General features: G+C 48.1%; 1 protein-coding gene across 1 annotated transcript in view; it reads left to right on the plus strand.

The window, feature by feature from the left end:
• The first annotated feature begins 357 nt into the window (after positions 1 to 357).
• LOC119969192 (toll-like receptor 7) overlaps positions 358 to 20,138 on the plus strand; it is a 50,417-nt gene continuing 30,636 nt past the window's right edge. The window contains exon 1 of the mRNA XM_038802452.1: positions 358 to 526. Within this exon, the coding sequence (XP_038658380.1) occupies positions 524 to 526 (3 nt within the window). The 5' untranslated portion in view covers positions 358 to 523. The remainder of the gene's footprint in view (positions 527 to 20,138) is intronic.

A 20,138-nucleotide genomic window follows, 5' to 3' on the forward strand; every position in this document is an offset into this window, starting at 1 on the left:
TGTCATGTTTCCGCTGCTCTCTGTAGAATATTGAATCAGCAAATAAAGGTAGTTCAGTTTCTTTAGACTACAAATAATATTAAGCACAAGTACAATTCAACATTTTCCCAATTTTGCTCACTCGTTTAAGATTTGAGAAAAATCAACAATCAAGAGTTGGGAAACTTAATGTGCGCATTATAAACAGCCCTTAAAATCATAGCTACAGTTTATCAACCAAGCAAAACGTTCTAGTTCCTGCTATCTTTGGAGAGGTGGAACTAGCTATTGAGTTTCAATTTCATTCTTCTGATACAAGCGAAACTTTATCTGAAGTGCATGCTTACTCCTGGATATCACTGCTCCTAGATCGACAATAGGTAATACTCCACAGGCACTCGACAAAAACGTTCTTTATTTGCAAATAGGATGAGGTAACATTCAAGACATTGTTGTTATTCGAAGAATATTCGATCAGTTTCTTTTGAAAGGAGATGGAAATTTACTGAGACAAACGTGGAACATCTTAGCAAGAACAGAAAAAATGGTAGGTGTTGTATCACTTCCACTTTTTTTACCATGTGTTATTCTTTCGGAGGTTTTAAGTAATCTAGTGTATTTTACATTTTAAAAATATAAGTATTGGGCTTGCTAGTGATGTTTTTTACCTCTGTTTTTGGCAATGTTAAATTTAATTTCAGAAGTATCTTTTTGGCAATGAATGTTCCTTATGTTGTATGTTTTCTCAATATGATACTTTAACAGAGTCTGTTTCTTTTTGTATAAGAGAATGCAAGTTGTTCATTGGTGAACAGAAGCACAATAAACAGGGGCCTTCTAAAATAATGGTCATTTCTCTTTAGCACAGAGAACTTGTGTTAAATGAATGTATGCTGAATGTCTGCTCTGAAGAATGAGTGGTTTAAATAGTTATCTAATTTCTTACCGCTGCATTGCATGGGGCTGGACTTTGCTATATTTAGAGTCCATGTCCCCTTAAATAGAGAGAGGAAGGTCAGCGAAAGTTCTCCATCCTGAATATTATCAGTGACCTCGACTGGAAACTGTGTGTGTGGAGGAGAGGTGAAGGCAGGTTAAGGCTTCGCTGCAATGCCCTCAGGATTGACAAGCCAACATTCAGTGCCTAGACTCACGTGAAGAATTATCACTCCAACAAAGTGGGCTGGATTCTCCTTTTCTGAGACTTGGGGCGGGATTCTCCGCTTGCCGACGGTGAAATTGTATTCGGCGATCGGGCGGAGAATCCCTTTTGATGCTGAAATCGGGGGCGGCATCATCGGTGGGTACGCTGCACACCATTGGGAAGGCCTCAGGACGTCAGCTGGGATGATGGGCCGACTTCTCGATGGCATGGGAGACGTGTGTGCTGAATGTTTGTCATGTGGTGGCTGTGGCTGTGTCCAACAGTCGGGGGGAAGGGTGGGGGAGAGCTGTTCCACTGGCCGGGGTGCTACAGCGGGGGGACTGGAGGGGGGTGGTATGGGGGTGGGAGGGGCGGTTACGGGGGGACACTATCTGGCAGGCCGATTCGCACACGGCCGGCGCCATGTTGTACGTCGCGACCGCTGCAAGTCGTCGCTGTGCGCATGCGCAACCATGGAACTGCCGATTCTCCGACTGTTTCTGTCCGGAACGCCGGGGGTTTTACGTGAAGTGGCTGCTAGCCCCCTCTGGGCTGAGCATCGGTGCGGGGGCACCACTGACTTTTTCAGCGTAAATCTAGTCACTTCCTCCGGACATAGCCGCAAAATCGGAGAATCCAGCCCTAAGTGTTGACATCAGTGACAGAAAGATGTGTGCCAAACCTGCACTGATTCCGATACCACTAATGGGCTAGCGCTACCGCAATTTGGAACACAACCAATTCTACTAGAAATGGTGCTGGATTCGCTGGGTTTGTGTTTGACACTCAGGAGGCTGACAAGCTGCAGCCGCAGATAAACAACTCTCCCCCCACAAACACCGTCCCAGCCAACAAGATGGCTGGAAGGAGAGCAGCGCCATGCTTCACCGATACCGAGCTGGAGACCCTCCTGGATGCAGTGGAGGAGAGGCGGATGAACCTGTACTCTGCCCCTGGGCACAGGTGTCAGAGGCAATCAGCACAGTGGGCAATGTCGTCCGGACCGGCATGCAGTACAGGAAAAAAAGTGCACGACTCCTCAGGGCGGCCATGGTGAGTTGGCAGCGCTGTGCCCCTGACACTAAACACCCCCCCGGGAGGAAAGCCAGATCCCCTGCCAGCACCCATATCAGCTGCCATGGCCAGGTGTCCAGGACACTGAGGCCACCAGCTACCCACCCCCTGGGCTGCATGTGTCAGACCGTCTAAAAGTGTTGTTGTTGTGTGTGTGTGTTCCCCAGGAGAAGGCCGCGCACAACCCCATCAGCGGGAGAAGACCAGAGGGGGACCAGCAGAGGGCCTTGAACATGTGCCGGCGGCCCAGAGTGCGGCCACGGGCGAGGAAGTCAGACCCCGTTGAGTTGTGATTCCCCATGACACTTGTGTTGAGACCCCCACACCAGCCTCACCCCCCACATCAGCCTCACCCTCACACCACCCTCACCCTTCACCACCAACCCCTTCCTCACGCCCCCCTAGTCCGCTGTCTAATCATACTTTGTCTTGCAGGACCTGCCAGAGTTGGGGCCGGTCCATCCGGCAGCCCCCACCCACAGCCAGTGCCAGAGCCGGTGCGCCCCCCCCCCCCTCCCCCCAAGACAGCTGAGCACTGTTGGGGAGAGCAGCCCGAACACCAGCCCTCCGCCCGATACTCAGGACACCCCGGAGCTCGGGTCGGAGGATGACACTGACCTTCTGTCATAGCTGTCTCCTACACCCTCCACCATCCCAGAGATGTTCACCTCGGTTACCACTATAGTCAAAGGGCTCCTAGGACACTATACTGTACACCACACAGTTGATCCGGTACAGCAGGTGGAGGTAGGAGCAGCTGAGGTGCCGGACGACCGGAGGGCAGGCCGGCCCCAGGAACTCGCTACCGTCCTGGGCTTCTGGAACATTCAGTCCCAGCCACAGTGCAGATGGAGTCAGAGAGCCAGGGACTACCTGAGGGGTCGTCGTCGAGCATCCAGCACCTGCGGGCGCAGTTCAAGGAGTCCAACCACGAGCAGGGTGTAGTGCCGACCATGTGTGCCACCCAGGCCAACACCGCATGGGTGGTGTCTGTGGTGACAGCATTGGGGGTGATGGTTTCGGCTAAGGATCAGCATGTCCAAGGCCTGGGGCATTCTGTGCAGGTGGTGGCCGAGGTTCAGGACAGGGCTGCCCTCTCACAGGCTGCCATGTGCCAGAGCCATCTGGACATTGCAGTGGCACGCCTTGGCGTGGCCCAGTCACAGCAGGCCATGGCTGAGAATATTGGCGGCAGTTCCCAGGTGCTGGCCAGCACTGCACAGACAGAGGGAAATGGCGCAGTCACCTACTGATGTAAAACAGACCCAGAGGGTGGTAGCACAGTCAAAGCGTGATGTGGCATAGTCCCAAATGGAGATGGTTTAGTCCCTATGTTCCATAGCCGTCAGCATACAGACCCTGTCTGAGACCAGAGCGGGCCTGCCAGCAGCACGGTTTGGGGTAACCCCAAAGCCCCCCAGCCCTGGCAGGGCACCTCCCATCCCCAGGCCAGCACAGGATATGTTGGGCCGGCAGCCCGCAGTTGCTTCTCTCCATGACCTTCCTCATCTCTCTCTGTCTCAGCAGCCAGCATGCCTTGGGTCACGATTTCTGAGAGCACACATGGATCGCGCCGTCGGGAACACAGCCCATCAGAGGACAGTGTGTGGCGCATTTACGCCATTTCCGGGGTGCCGGAGAATCGCGATTTGGAGTCAAACCAGTGCCTGCCGCGATTTTGCCGTCGGAGGCTATTCTCCGCCCAATCGCCTTTCCCGATTTCAGCATCGGCCTGTACCTTCTTGTGAGCTAACGCTTGTGAGCTCACCCTTGTGAGCTAACCCTTGTGAGCTCACCCTTTCTTTCTACAGCGAAAAGAAAATATGAGTTTCAAATTTATTTTCAGATAGATTGGACTCTACCCACCAAGGACAATGGAAGGTTGTCTCACTTTTTTCATTTAATATCAAAACTTTGCAAAACATTATAAAAACAGTAGTAATAACCAAAACAATAACAACACCATGACAAGTACCACAAGCTGCCACCACGTCTGTGACAGTAGTTCCAGTTCTCTCATATCTTTATATTAGGGCGTATCATACCCTATTTTTAAAAAAGTGTTCTTATTGGGGTTTTTAACGTTTAGTAATAAGAATTACACCCAATTTTACATATGTATTTACAATTACTGCCAGAACACTTTATATTGTTTATAACTACATTTGTGCGTATGGGTGTGTGTGGGGGGGGGGGGGGGGGGGGGGGGGGGGGGGATCCGTGTCCCCTCCTGCGAATGGCCTTTCTCCCCGTTGCTTCTCTGCTATACGGGAGCTCCCTTTCATCCCAATCGGTCCCGGCACTTGCCCTGGTTGCATGCAATTAATGCATTCCACGATTTCACCCAGCTCTAGCAGTGCTTCTAGCCCTTGTTTCCTGTCCTCCCCCACCACCGGTATATCTAGTCTGTCAAGGAACTGCTCCACCACCGAGACCCCCTTCAGGGATTCAGAGGTGTTTAGCCCTCAGTAATAGTTTGCAAATGCCTCGTTGACCGCATTTGGGTCTGCTACCAACCTACCATTTCTGTCCCTAACTTGTGCTATCTTTTTTGCTGCTGCTTGCTTTCTTAGCTGGTGTGCCAGCAAGCAGCTGGCCTTTTCTCCGTGTTCGTGGAAGGCCCCCTTGGCCCGGTGGAGCTGGTGAAGCTGGTCGACTGCCTTCCTGCTGAGAGCAGATCAAATTCTATCTGTAGCTTTTTCCTTTCCGCCAGCAGTTCCATGGTGGGGACTATGGAGTACTGTCGATCCATCTCCAGAATAGAGTCGATCAGCCGCTGCTTCGCTGCCCTTTCTTTCCTGTCCCTAAACGTCCTATACACTATGATTTTTCCCCTGATCACTGTCTTCAGTGCATCTCAGAATGTAGCAGGTGAGACCTCCATGTTCTGGTTGGAGGTTACATAAGCCTCGATGACATAGGATTTCTTTGTATAGAATTCCTCATCAGTGAGGAGAACTGAATCCAATGTGGTTGGAGATTACAATTGCGGACTACTCTGCCTTTGTTATCCGTAGAAGCATTTTTTTCCTACAACTAAAATGTCTATACGTGAGGAGGCCTTGTGCATGTGGGAGAAGAAAGAGAATTATTTTTATCTGGAATGGTTTAACCTATATGGGGCTACCCCACTCCCCCGACACAGTTCCTGTCCTGGGGTTGGATCTGTCCATTGTTGGTCCTGTATGTAGCTAAAGTCCTTCCCTATGATAAGTCTCCGGGTATCTAGGTCCAAGACTTTGGCCATCATATATTTGACGAATCCTGTGTCGTCCAATTCAGGGTGTATATATTTACTAAGACTACGGGGGCAACTTCCAGGGTCCTGCTGACCATAACGTATGCTCCCTCCCCCCACCACCAACACCCCCTCCCCGCGGCCCCTCACTCGCCACCGTGAATGAAACTATTCTGTTGATTAGAATGGCCGTCCCCCTTGTCCTCATGTCAAAACAGGAATGAAACATGTGTCCCTCCCAGCCCTTCCTTACACAATCAGTCCCTCTCTCTTCCGTGTGTCTCCTGTTGGAAGGCTATGTCCAACCTCAGATACTTGAGATGGTCAAGGTCTCTGGATCTCTTCACAGACCCATTGAGGCCCCTCATATTCTATGATTGGTGAGGGGGGGGGGGGGGTGGGATTGGGTGAGGGGCTGTTCTCCATCCCCTTCTCTTGTGGGTCAACTATACTCACCGTGTGGGCCTGACCCTGTTCGTCCGGCCTGCCCTTGCTCACGGGACATTCAAGATGGCTGTCAACTACTTCCTCATTTTTGCCATCTCCACATGTTGTCTGTTGCAACCAGCGCTCCACTCTTCCCCCCTCTCGCTACCTCCCATTTGTTTCCCCCCTTGTATTCCCCTACCCTTGTGTTCCTCCCTCCTCGCCCCTCCCTCCTTCCTTGGCTTTACCCTCTTTTCTACCTCCCCGTCCTCTGCCTTTTCGCCCTTTGTTTCCTCTGAAGTTTTGTTTTTCACTTCCCCTCTGCCAGGTGCTCCCTCACTCCCGGGAGGCACGCTGTGGCCTCCTCCTTCGCTGTACTTCCCTACAAATGTGTTGGCATCAAAGTAGTGCTCTTTACCCTGGTATGTGACCCATACCTTGGCAGGGTTCATACCCCACTTTTGGACAGCACTGATTTGACACCATTGAATTCTGCACAGTGATGCAGTGGTTAGCATTGCTGCCTCACGGCGCTGAGGACCTGGGTTTAATTCCGGCCTCGGGTCACTGCCTGTGGACAACCCAAAAGATGTGCTGGTTAGGTGAATTGGCCACGCTAAGTTGCCCCTTAATTGAAAAAAAAAAGAATTTGGCACTCTAAATTAAGAAAAAAATGAATTCTGCCCGGCGCTTGGCCAGGTCAGCACCAATGTCTTGATACATGCAATGTACCCTGCTGCACCCTCTTGCGCACCTCATCCACCTCAGGATCAATAATAAAATCTGGAATTAAAAGTCTAATGATGACCATGAAACCATTGTTGATTGTGGTTAAAAACTAATGTCCTTTAGGGAAGGAAATCTGCCTCCTTACCTGGTCTGGCCTACATGTGACTCCAGACCCACAGCAATGCGGTTGACTCTTAACTGCCCTCTCAGGGCAATAAATGCTGGCGCAGCCTGTGACTCCCCACATCCCATGAAAAAATTTAAAACAAGGATCCGCCCTTTGTCCTGGTATTTGTGCAGCTTCACGATTATTGCCCGCAATGGTTCCCCAGCCCTGGCCGCTGCCGAAGTGACCTGTGGGTACGATCTACCTCCGGGGGCTTGGCAAAGCCCTCCTCGCCACCATCTTCCTAAGCATCGCTGCTATGAATTCTGTGGGCTTTCTCTCCTCCGTTCCCTCCGGCAGCCCTGTGATTCTGAGGTTTTGCCGACGTAATTGATTCTCTTGGTCGTCGACTTTATCCTTTAACCCTTTCTGGGTCTTGACCAGGCTCGCCACCTCGGCCTCGAGTGTCACGATCCAGTCCACTTGGTCCGTAGCAGCTTTTCTGAGGTCCAATGTTGTATTTTTTAGACCTCTAGCCTCCGCTTCATATTGTCCATTGCCTCCCTCATGAGGGCCGTCACAGCCTCCACTGTCACCTCAATGGCTATCGGGAGGTCTTTTCTGGAGCTCAGAGGTGATGAAGCCCGTCAATTTGTCCATCAGCGTCTGGGTCTGCGCTCGGAGCTCTGCAGGGTCGACCCTCGTCGGTTCTGTGTTTCCACATGTGGTTCCCTCCTCAGAGGCTGAAGTTTCTCTCCCCTTGTCTTTACTGGCTTTTCTGCTGGGTGGCTGACTCTGTCCAATTCTGCTTGGCATTGCGATCGATTGTGATTAGTCTGGGGGATTATGAGTACTTTTGATGCCCGTATGATGGGGTTAAAAGGCCCTTGTCAAAGTTCTTCGATGAAAGCCATCTTTTATGCAATCGCTCAACTCATAACCACCACCTGATATCTATAGGCCCCAAAATGTTGTTGATGTTCCGCATTGACAAGACACCGAGCTTTAGCTCTCAGTTGTTCCACTTTTGCAGATCAGACTTAACCTCATCCACCAAATGTGTGACGTACAGGTTATGCAGCCAGGGCCAATCATGGGCCAGCTGAACTCCCAGAAATCTGAAGCTAGAGCTGGCCAAGAGAAAAGGCAACATCCCCAAGCTGACTGCCCTCCCTGGAGGTGGCCCGGGGTGTGGTGGTGGGGGGGGGGGGGGGGGGGGGGGGGGGGGGGTGTAACTGCTAAATGTTCACTGTTTTCCTGATTCAGCTTGTATTCCGAAAGTGAACCAAATTCTCAATAGTTCCATTATATCACCCATAGTGGGGACCGGGTCCATGACATAAAGCAGATAATGACAGATAGTTCACATGTAGAGACACCCTATGCTCCACCCTCCTCTCTTTATCCATTCCCACTCACCCAAAGCCCTCAAAGTATGGCAAATTGCTAATTCAATTGCTAATGTAAATAAGAGGAGAGACAATGGACACCGCTGTCTAGTCCCCCTTTTCAAATGGAAGTGCTCGAAACTCAAGGTATTGGTAAACACTAAGGCGGCCCTATACAACAACCGTACCCATGAAATCAATTTTGGCCCTAGACCGAACCTTTCCAAAACTTCAAACAGGTGCCTCCAAACCACCCTGTTGAATGCCTTCTCGGCATCTAAAGATAATCACCTCCGGTGCAGGCTCCTCAGAGGGGCAGGGAACCACATTCTATTGCCTCTGAATGTTGCTTGACAACTGCCGGCCCTTGACAAAGCCTGTATGATCCTCTACAATCACCTCAGGGAGACAGGGCTCCAGCCTTTACCGCCAATACCTTAGCCAAGATCTTGGCATCCATATTTAATAGCGAGATAGGCCTATATGGCCCACACTCTGTTGGGTCGTTTTTCTTTTTTCAATAACAGCGAAATGGAGACCTGCAAAAGTGTCGGCGCCAGGGATGCCCTGGATAGAGAGTCGTTAAACATGTCTACCAGTAACTGAACCAGCTGATCTGCAAACTTCTTATCGAATTCCACTGGAAACCCATCAGGCCTAGGAGCTTTCCCCATTTGCCTCAGCCCAATACCTGCCAAAATCTCCTCTGGGCCTAATGGGGCCTCCAATAATTTCACATCTTTCAGCCCCCACCTCCAAAAACAACATCTGTTATTTTAATGTTAGAGCAGGATTTGCATTCTCAAAACTGTCTGGTACATTATGAAGTAATCATTGGGAAACGTCCACCTCGTGAATCCCATAACAACATAAAATATAACCTGAAAATAGTGGGCATGCAGAGAAAGTAGTTGCAAGAATGGGGTATATGCATGTCTGGTCACCAATAATTCATTCAACATTGGGCAGCATTTACCGGCTGTGCACACCGGCAGGAAATTCCGGTACCAGGACGGTGCACGCGTTTCCCAGCGATGAAGGGTGCTGTCACCGGGAAATCCTGTTCAATATGGCGGGGTCGGTAGATCCCGCTGACGGGTTGCCTCCACCACCAAAAAGCATGCAGGTTACTGATGGTCAGTAAATCCCGCCCATTGAATTTTGTTAGGAGCTAGCAGCTCTCTGATAATGGATGCTCAACAGCCAATGTGCTTTATATTTTGAGCATTATGACATGAAATCTGAAGAGAAAACATCTCTGTCCATAATGTCATTAAATTATAAACTCCCTCTTTCTAAATGGCTTTAATATTTGTTAGGCATGGTGCATAGAGGAAATCTTCCCGTACTGTGAAGAGGTCGCTGTAAGTTTATCAAATATTAGCAACGGTTAAGGATTCATGCTTTCAGGAGAACAATTCCTCTGATTTTTGTGTGTTAAAGACATTGTAAACCTAATGGGAAAACCTGCCATGTTTGCTATTTCTAACAAAATCAGAATATATTTGTAGTTTTGCCAGAGATAAAGAAAGGCCGCGATTCACTGGAAAATATTCTAGGTCCAGTTTTGTGCGCGTTTGGCAGGATGTTTCTCGGCAGCTGCAGTGCCGGGATCGACACCGCTATTCAACAGCACTTAGCTGTTTTTTTGGGCCTTGGAAAATTTCTGCCCATCGAAGCCACACTTGGAAAGATTTCCTGCAATAGGGAGCTCAGCTCGCCAGCAGGAATGGCTCCTCACAAATGGGGTGCCATTTTGAAAGGCTGCCCCAATTTATACACCCCCCGTTCAGGCACCCTTCCCCCTCCCCCTGCCCCAACCTCCTTGGCCCCCTCAAGCCACCCTTCACCCCCCCTCTCATGCATATGGCCCCAGCCCTTGGAAGTGCCAATCTGGCAGCCAGGCACCTTGGCAGCGCTAAGCAGGCATCCTGGCGGTAACCAGGTTGGCCGTGTCAAGGAGCCCAGGTGCCAGGGGAGTGCCAGGGTCTACACTGCCCTATTCCCAAATATCTGGTAATTCTAATGGCCTGCATGACCCCCTGAGGTGCCATCATGTCTGGTCCACGATTGTGGAAACCAGTGGTAAACAACGGCCAGTTACGACCTCGCAGGTGCAGCCATTGACTTCTGGGTGCCGGGTGAATATGGCGACCAGATATTTAAATGAGCTATAAGGCTCATTTAAATATCATTATCTAGATCACACCCAGTGATGCCGTTATCCAGTTCGTGCCGGGCACAGCGAGTCGGGTGCCCGATTTCGGTCACTCCTGCGATTCACCCGACATCGGGCACGACACAGTGGGAATATCACACCCTAAATGAAATCTTCCTCATGGCTAGTTTATACTGTACAGAATGAATAAGAGGAATAATTACCAGAATACATACTAACATACAAAATAAGCCATTTGGCCACACAAGCCTGTTACATCTTTCAATAGGATCATGAATGATCTATTTCTATTTTGAATTCCACGTTCCCATCTATCCTCAATAATATTTGATTCGCTTGCTTAACAAGAATCTATCTAACTCTGCCGTTAAATATTCAATGGCCCCGCCTACACTACCTTCTGAGGCAGAGTTCCAAAGTCGCAAATCCCTCAGAGAACATATTTATCCTCAGCACTGTCTGATAGGGTGACCCGTAATTTTAAACAGTGCCCCCTTATTCTGGACTCCCCCACAAGAGGAAACATCCTTTCTACATCCAACTTGTCAAGACCATTCAGGATGTTGCATACTTCAGTCAAATTACCCCTCACTCTTCTAAAATCCAGTGGAAAAAAGCCCAGTCTTTCCTACCTATCCTCATAAGACAAACTGCTCATCTCAGGTATCAATCTAGTAAACTTTCTCTAAACCACCTCCAATGTATTTACATCTTTCCTTAAATAAGGAGAACAAAACTGCTTACAATATTCGAAATGTAGTCTCACCGATGTCCTGTATAACTGAAGCAGAACATCCGTACTTTATGTTCAATCGCTCTCTTAATAAGGAATGGCTTCCATTAGCCTTCTTAATTAGTTGCTGTACCTGCAAACTGGCGTTTTGTGGCTCATAAACTAGAACACCTAGATCCCTCTGCACCTTGGAATTCTGCAGTCATAAAATTCTGCTATTTTTATTCTTCTTGCCAAAGTGAACAACTTCACATTTTCCCATGTTATACTCCATCTGCCAGACTTGTGCCCACTCATTCAATCTATCTATATCCCTCTGCAACCTCCTTATGCCCTCTTCACAACATACTTTCCTTCCTATCTTTGTATCATCTGCAGATTTGACTACCATACCTTTGCTCTCCTCATCTAAGTCATTAATATAAATAGTAAAAGGTTGAGGCCCCAGCCTCAACAAACCCCTGTGGGACTCCAGTATTCACATTCCATCAATCAGAAAAATACCTGTTTATGCATACACTGTTTTCTGCCAGCCATCCAATTTTCTATCCATGCTAATACGGCACTCACTACACCATGAGCTTTTGTCCCCAATAACCTTTGATGTGGCACCTTATTAAATGCCTTCTGGAAATCCAATTGAACACATCTACAGCCTTCCCTTTATCCAAAGTGCATGTTACAAGTCCCAAAAAACGTGCTGTTAAGTAATTTGGACATTCTGAATTCTCCCTCTGTGTACCCGAACAGGCGCAGGAAGATGGCGACGAGGGACCTTTCACAATAACTTCATTGCAATGTTAATGTAAGCTGACTTATTATTACAAAAGGGAAAATGCTGGAAAATCTCAGCAAGTCTGGCAGCATCTCTAGGGAGAGAAAAGAGCTAACGTTTCGAGTCCGATGACTCTTTGTCAAAGCTAACAGGCAGAGAGAGTGGGAAATTTTTATACTGTGGAGTGAGAATGAAAGATGAGTCATAGCCACAGAAACCCAGGGAAACTGGGTGCTAATGGCCACAGATACCAAGGGGAAAGAGTGTTAATGGCAGTCCCCAGAGAGGACTTATTATTACTCCTTTAAATAACTCATGTAAATTAGTTAAACATGATTTCCATTTCACAAAACCCTGCTCACTCTTCCCGATTGTCTTGAGTTTTTCTAAGCCTAGCTACAACCTCCTTAATGATCAACTCGTACACCTTTCCCACAACAGACGTCAAGATAACTGGACTTTAATTTCTTGTTTTCTTCCTCCCTCCCTTCTTGAATAGAAGGGTTATATGTGTTATTTTCCAGTCTGATGGAACCTATCCTGAATCAAGTGAATTTTGGAAAATTAACACCAATAATCTAATACCTCACTAGACACCACTTTTAAGACCTGACGATGAAGTCCATCAGGGCCTGGAGACTTGTCAGTCCACAGTTCCAACAAATTGCTCACTACTGTTTCCCTATGATTGTAATTTCATCAAGTTCTTCTCTCCCCCTCACCCCTTGATTTACAGCCGCTATTGGAATGATTTTTGTATTCTCCATAGCAGTGTTTTTCAAACTTTCTTTTCCCGGAATCACTTTTGCAAACCAGCCGAACTTCATGACCCACGCCAGCTGACCTTCGTGACCCATGCCACGTTCACTGCCCTTTCATGTGAAAGGGGATCCTGCTTGGTCCTCATTATCTCATTCCAATCAGGTTCACAGGAGGAGAGGGCAATGTGCTTATCAGGTGCAGAGTTCCTATATGAAAATGGAAAATCCAACCTCTCACGTGTAGGTCGTCATGAAGGGCAAGAGCGACAAAATGCTTATTTTACTCAGCACTGGATACTCCTGGGAGATGCTACGCCACAATGTTGAAGCCTCATAAGTTTTTGGCGTGTTTTTAATGTGCTGTCTTTTCATTTGTAGTCAGCTGTAAGTTAATAATGTACTCTGGGGTCTCAACCTCAAAAGGAAGTTTTCATCACCACTTCTCTTTCAAAATCTGAAACTTCTCCTCTCATTTGCCAGTACTTCCCTGCATAACACTCAAGGGACATGCATCCTTATTTATATTGACGCAGTTGACAAAACCGTACCTCAAGAAATCTTCTTTATACTTATTTATTCCCGAGTTAAGTTTCTTTTTTTTTAGCCTATTAACAAGAGGTCCTGAAGTTCTGTATAGAGCTAACACTGGTGCTGCTTTGTCCTGCCCTGCATTCTCCTGACAGCTCTCTCTATCAGAAACAGATGTGAGATCCTGGCCAGTAGGTACTCTGCCTATCTATGCTGCTGGCCGTCTCTTTCTTTCTTTCTTGTAAGAAAATAATTTATCTTCACAGTGCTCTTGCTTTGCTCGCGAGCAGCTAGAAGATGGAAGAAGCTCTTCTTTGTGATTTTGCACCAAAAGCTTGTACTTACAGGGCCCTTGAGATCAAGTGTACGTGCAGAGCGCATGACCGGCTCACTGCTGCCGGATTATGATCAAAAGACTGCACACAGCCTAATTTTTTCTCATTTAAAAGCTGATAATGGCCGCCATTCTCGATTTCAATGGTGGCAGCTGCCGTTGGGCGTTATTGCCTGTGGTGAATGTATTCACCATAATATAAGTTGTATAGTACTGGGGCCTATGGCCAGTGAATGGTAATATGATCTCCTTCCATGTGTTGTACTGGAACCCTGGTGGGCTCTGCCTCTGGCTCCGCCCCCCCGGACGGTATATAGATCGGCCACCTGGGGGCGGTGCTCATTTGTTACAGCAGTCACAGGCAGGCAAGTTCTTGGATAATAAAGCCTATGTTCACTCGCTCTCATCGTCTTGTAGTGAATTGATGGTACATCATTCCCACGATCGAGAACCTACTCATACGAGTTCTTGTTTAGTGGGCTCTATGTACCACTTTTAGTTGCTGCAGGCTGAGCCTTGCGCATGTGGAGGTGGAGTTGACCCTATGCAGTGCTTCGCTCCAGAGTCCCCACTCTATTTCAATCCACACGTCTTCCTCCCATTTCTTTCTTGTTGCGTCCAGTACGGTGTCGGCCCTTTCTACCAGTCGGTCATACATAGAATATAGAACATAGAACAGTACAGCACAGAACAGGCCCTTCGGCCCTCGATGTTGTGCCGAGCAATGATCACCCTACTCAAACCCACGTATCCACCCTATACACGTAACCCAACAACCCCCCCCCTTAACCGTACTTTTTTTTAGGACACTACAGGCAATTTAGCATGGCCAATCCACCTAACCCGCACATCTTTGGACTATGGGAGGAAACCGGAGCACCCGGAGGAAACCCATGCACACACAGGGAGGACGTGCAGACTCCGCACAGACAGTGACCCAGCCGGGAATCGAACCTGGGACCCTGGAGCTGTGAAGCATTTATGCTAACCACCATGCTACCGTGCTGCCCCATCCATACATTTCGCTACGGTTTATCTAGGATGCTTGCGTCCAGTAACTCTTCCAGTAATGTCAGTCATGGCAGTAGTGGGTACGTCCTTGTCTCCTTTCATAGGAAGTTTTTGAGTTGTAGATACCTTAGCTCGTTCCCCCTGGCTAGCTGGAATTTCTCTGTCAGTTCGTCCAGTGTTGCGATCCTGCCGTCCGTGTATAGGGCCCTGACTGTCAGTGTCATTCTGTCCTGCTCCCACTTTTTGAAGGTGGTATCAGTCAGCGCTGGAGTGAACCTATGGTTGTTGCAGATGGGAGCTTTGTCCGACATTTTGGTCAGGCCAAATTGCTGCCGTAGTTGGTTCCAGGACTGGAGGGTGGCTATCACCACCGGGCTGCTGGAGTGTTTTTTGGATGGAGATGGGAGTGCCGCTGTGGCGAGGGCCCGGAGGGAGGCCTCCTCCGCACGCACCCACTCGGCTTCTGGCTCTTTGATCCATCCCCTTATTCGCTCGGCTGTCGCCGCCCAGTGGTAGAATTTTAGGTTTGGGAGGGCTGGCCACCCCCTAGATTTTGTCTTTTGTAGAACCTTCTTTGGGTCCTTGCATTCTTTCTCCCCCCCCCCCCCCCATACGACCGCCATGATTAGTTTGTCTAGTGCTTTGAAAAAGGCCTTGGGGATGTAGATCGGGATAGATCGAAGTAGGAAGAGGTACCTGGGCAGTACGTTCATTTTGATCGTCTGGACTCTCCCCGTGAGGGAAAATGGGTCTGTGTTCCATCTTTGCAGGTCCTTCTTTACTTCCTCTGTCAGACTGGTGAGGTTCCATTTGTGGATCCCTTTCTAGTCAAGGGCTATTTGGATCCCCAGGTAGCGGAACTTGTGTCGGGCTTGTTTAAACGGCAGTCCCATTAGTGCTGCCCCCTCCCCCCCCCTCCCCCCTACTTGTGGGTGTACCGGGAAGATCTCGCTTTTTCTCATGTTGCGTTTGTAGCCTGAGAAGGTGCTAAACTCTTTCAGGAACGCGATGATTCCGTCCATGCTGCTTTGTGGGTCCGAAATGTAGAGGAGCAGGTCATCTGCATAGAGTGAGACTCTGTGCTCTCTGCTGCCCCTTCGGATTGGGTGCTCTTCTTAAGGGCCGGTGCAGATTCGATGGGCTGTATGGCCTCCTTCTGCATGAACCTGAAAACTCTATGATTCTATGACGCTTCTGACACCTGTGCGCGAATCACCTGCAGGTTGCAACCTGCACTTTGAAAAGCCCTGCTCTATAGCGAAGATAAGCAAAACATTTGTTCATTTTTTCCACCATTTCCTGTTTACAATTGACATTCCATCGTTGCTGGAAGACCGACACTAACTTTACTTCTCTTTTCCTTTTTAAATGCCTGCAGAAATCCTTGCCTTCCACTTTTACATTTCTAGCCAGCTTCCTGTTATACTCTAATTTCTTTCTCATGATTAACTTTCAGTTATTCTCTGCTGTTCTTTATATTCTGACCAATCACCTGACCTGCCACTCGTCTTTGCGCAGTTATATGCATTTTGCTTAAGTTTGATGCTTTCCTTAACTTTAGTTTTTTTTAAAATTTAGAGTACCCAATTAATTTTTTCTAATTAAGGGGCAATTTAGCGTGTTCAATCCACCTACCTTGCACATGTTTGGGTTGTGGGGGCAAAACCCACGCAAACACGGGGAGAATGTGAAAACTCCACACGGACAGTGACCCAGAGCCGGGATTGAACCTGGGACCTCAGCGCCGTGAGGCAGCAGGGCTAACCCACTGAGCCACCGTGCTGTCCTCCTTAACTTTAGTTAACCACAAATAGTGGGTCCTCTCCTTAAAATGTTTCTTTATGGTAGGAAGATTTTTTTTGTTGCAAAAATATATATCATACACTATCTGAAAGAGACATCACACATTGTCATAACAAGAAAGTACAATGATATTTACGTTTTCTCCAGAGATCAAGATGCACTCTGGGGTGCTTCAATTCAATAATGAGAACATTACAGACATTTCAATATTTTTCTTGCAGAGAATACAATCCTATTCAATCTAAATCGGTCATATTGCATTCTTCAATACAGTACATATGGTTATGATTAAGTGCACAGTCTGAGGGGTTTTACACAGTTACCAGCCTCTTCGTGTACATTGGCTGATAGTGGTAATATACCTGTACTGAGTATTCTGAAATATCCCCTTAAATTTCTGCCACTGCTTGTCTGTTGATGTATCCCCTTGCTTAGTGAAGTGTTGGCTAGTGTAGACTTGAGAGATGAACAGACACTTCCAACACTGATGAAGGTTCAACTCAATTTTATTAACTACTTCTAACTAACTAACACACGATGACTGTGGGTCTAAATGGCGCTAACTTAAACTAGAGACCTAAGCCTTGTCCGAACCAGTTGATTCTCTCAGCACGTGGTGTGAGTCTGTGCTGGGCTGGATGAGTTCTTGTTACACTCAGAGGCAGCACCCAGAATGAGCGGGAACCGTGGTGCCCTCTGCCTTTATAGTGTGTGTATTCTAACTGGTGATTGGCTGCGGTGTTTGTACATGTTAATTGGTCCCTGTGTGTGTCCATCAGTGTGTGTCTGCACCATGATATACTGGTGTATATTATGACACTTAGTATTGCAGTTTATTTCAGCTCATTCAGTGTTCATGCCCAAATAGTTGCCTTTAAGTTCAAAATACTAGTCTGAGACCCACTTTTTTCCCTTTCAAACTGGATGTAAAATTCAACCATATTGTGGTCGCTGCTACCTCAGGCTGCCTCCATTCTGAGGTCATTAATTAATCCTTTCACATTGCACAATAGCAAGTCTAATATAAACGGCTCTCTGGTTGGTTCCAGAAGGTGCTGCTTTGAGAAACTATCTTGAAAGCATTCTGTAAACTCTCATCCAGGCTACAACGGCCAATCTGATTTTTGCAGTTTATATGTAGATTAAAGTTATCCAGAATAATTGCCATTCCCTTATCATGAGCACCCAATAATTCTGCCTGTGTACTTTTCCCTTCATTGTGGTTACTGTTTGGAGAGTTTAGGGGGTTTGTAGACCACTGCCACGAGTGAATTCCTCTCCCTACTATTACTCACCTCCAACAAAATGTGTGGTTTGAGGGTGGCATGTGGCGCAGTGGTTAGCACTGCTGAGGACCTGGGTTCAAATCCCGGCCCTGGGTCACTGTCTGTGTGGAGTTTGCACATTCTCCCCATGTCTGCATGGGTTTCACCCCCACAACCCAAAGATGTGCAGGTTAGGTGGATTGGCCACACTAAATTGCCCCTTAATTGGAAAACAAAATTGGGTACTCAAAAAATAAAAAATAAAATATGTGTGGTTTGTCTTTTTCTCATCCCTCTTGAGTTACTGATGAGTTTAGCTTCCTGCTGCAGTCATTGACAGCATTTGAACAAACTGCTTTCAGGTGATTGACAGTTAACTGTCGCACCCCACTGTTCTCCACTTAACAAACGATCTTAATTTACTTGAAGGTTAGTACAATTTCAGATCTTGATTCTTAACCTATAGTTAAACCTGAAAAGGACTTGGCAAAACCAACCACATGGACCTAATTCACTACTCACTTGATCTCTGTCTCACTCTGACTTTTACTGATCAGCTTGAATATTGTTAACAGCTAATCCTGTTGTTTATACAGTCCCACAAACCTGTCACATTCCCTAAGAATTGTTCATTATCGGTACATGTAGTTGCTGCATTTTCTACCTCAGCTGCTATCAGACACCATTATTCACAATTCCAATGTATAATGGGAAGAGGTATATTATGCCACAGTACAGCTACAGAAGGATCAATTGAGAAAAAAGTTACCCCTATTCTACAAAAGAATAACATTTGTATTCACGTTTTATGAAGAAGAAGAATGGATGCACAAGGCCCAGTGGAGTTCCAAGTTGGTACAATTTGTACACCTGTGTAAAATTAAACATAAGTCCCAAATTCAGATTGTCTTTGTATGGGTCCATTTAGTACAGACTTAGTTTGGAGGTGGAACAGGGATTGGAACCATTTACTGTAATAGAATTAGGTTCTGAAATTAATCTTTCATGGATATAGAGACAATGGGCGCGATTCTCCGCCCCCCCACGACGGGTCGGAGAATAGCGGGAGGGCCTTCCCGACATTTTTCCCGCCCTCCCGCCGCTATTCTCCCCCCCGCCCAACTCCCGACACGAATCGCTGCCGCCGTGTTTTTACGGCCGGCAGCGATTCACAGCTGATAGATGGGCCGAAGTCCCAGCCCTTTACGCTGTTTTTACGAACGGCAAACACACCTGGTCTGGCCGTTCGTAAAAACGGCGGGAACAACTCGCTTTTTATAACCATGGCAGCGATTGGCACGGCAGTACCACGGCCGTGCCAAGGGTGCCATGGGCCCGCGATCGGTGGGCACCGATCGCGGGCAGCGGACCCGATGCCCGCGCACTATTTCTCCTTCCGCCGCCCCGCAGTATCCATTCGCGGGGCGGCTGAGGGGCATCCCGGCCCGCGCATGCGCGGGTTTCGCGCAAATACGCGATGACGTCATCCGCGCATGCGCGGGTTGGAGTCTTCCAATCCGCGCATGCGCGGCTGACGTCATATGACGCGTCAGCCGGCGCTAACTCCGGCAAGCGGGCTTAACGAAATTCGTTAAGCCCGTGATGCCGGAGCTTACGGCGTCGGGCTGCTAGCCCCGACCGGGGACCAGAATCGGTTCCCGGTCGGGAAGGGGCGCGCTGGCGTCAAACCTGCCCGGGTTTGACGCCAGCCTTACGATTTCTCCCGTTTTGGGAGAATCGCGCCCAATGTTTGCAATTGTTATGCGACATATATTGATTATTTTCTGCTAAAGTTGAGGGATGTTGCCACTGGAAAGTGGAACAATTTCCAATATCCAGCAACAGCATTTCTGAATGAGATTGCCCATCTACTGGCAGTTTTTTTCATTCTGGGCTGCTGTCCACTAGGAATCAGGCGTGGAACATCCTTTTCACGGAAACAGACTGTTGTCCCATCAGACTGAGTCAGTTTTGAAACCCAATCATGAGGATGAAGGGTCAAGGAGGCACTGTGGTTGGCACTGCTGCCTAACAGTGCCAGGGATCCAGGTTCGACTCCGGCCTTGGGTGACTGTGTGGAGTTTGACATGCTTCCCGTGTCTGCGTGGGTTTCCTCCAGGTACTCTGGCGTCTTCCCACAGTCCAATGATGTGCAGATTATGTGGATTGGCCATGCTAAATTGCCCCTTAGTTGTAAAAGGTTAGATGGGATTATGAGGTTAGGGTGGGGGTCATGAGAATAGGTAGGGTGCTCTTTCAGAGGATTGACGCTGTCTCAATGGATGGAAAAGCCTCATTCTGAAATGAAAATGAAAATCGCTTATTGTCACGAGTAGGCTTCAATGAAGTTACTGTGAAAAGCCCCTAGTCGCCACATTCCGGCGCTTGTCCGGGGATCAAACCGTGCTGCTGGCCTGCTTTAAAAGCCAGTGATTTAGCCCAGTGAGCTAAACCAGCCCTGCAGGGATTCTATGTTATTCTATGAAGGGCCACATTATCAACCTAATATAAGAGCAAACACTGTGGATGCTGGCGTGGGATGGTTTCAATGGGAAGTCCTGTCGCCTACAAATGCAGCAGAGGAACACTTGGCGGGGGAAAAGGAGAATCCTGCCCCTAAAATAAAAACAGAACGTACTAGAAAAAGAAGTCACCAGGTCTTCTT

Source organism: Scyliorhinus canicula, chromosome 7 (assembly GCF_902713615.1).
Source record: "Scyliorhinus canicula chromosome 7, sScyCan1.1, whole genome shotgun sequence".
NCBI lineage: Eukaryota > Metazoa > Chordata > Chondrichthyes > Carcharhiniformes > Scyliorhinidae > Scyliorhinus > Scyliorhinus canicula.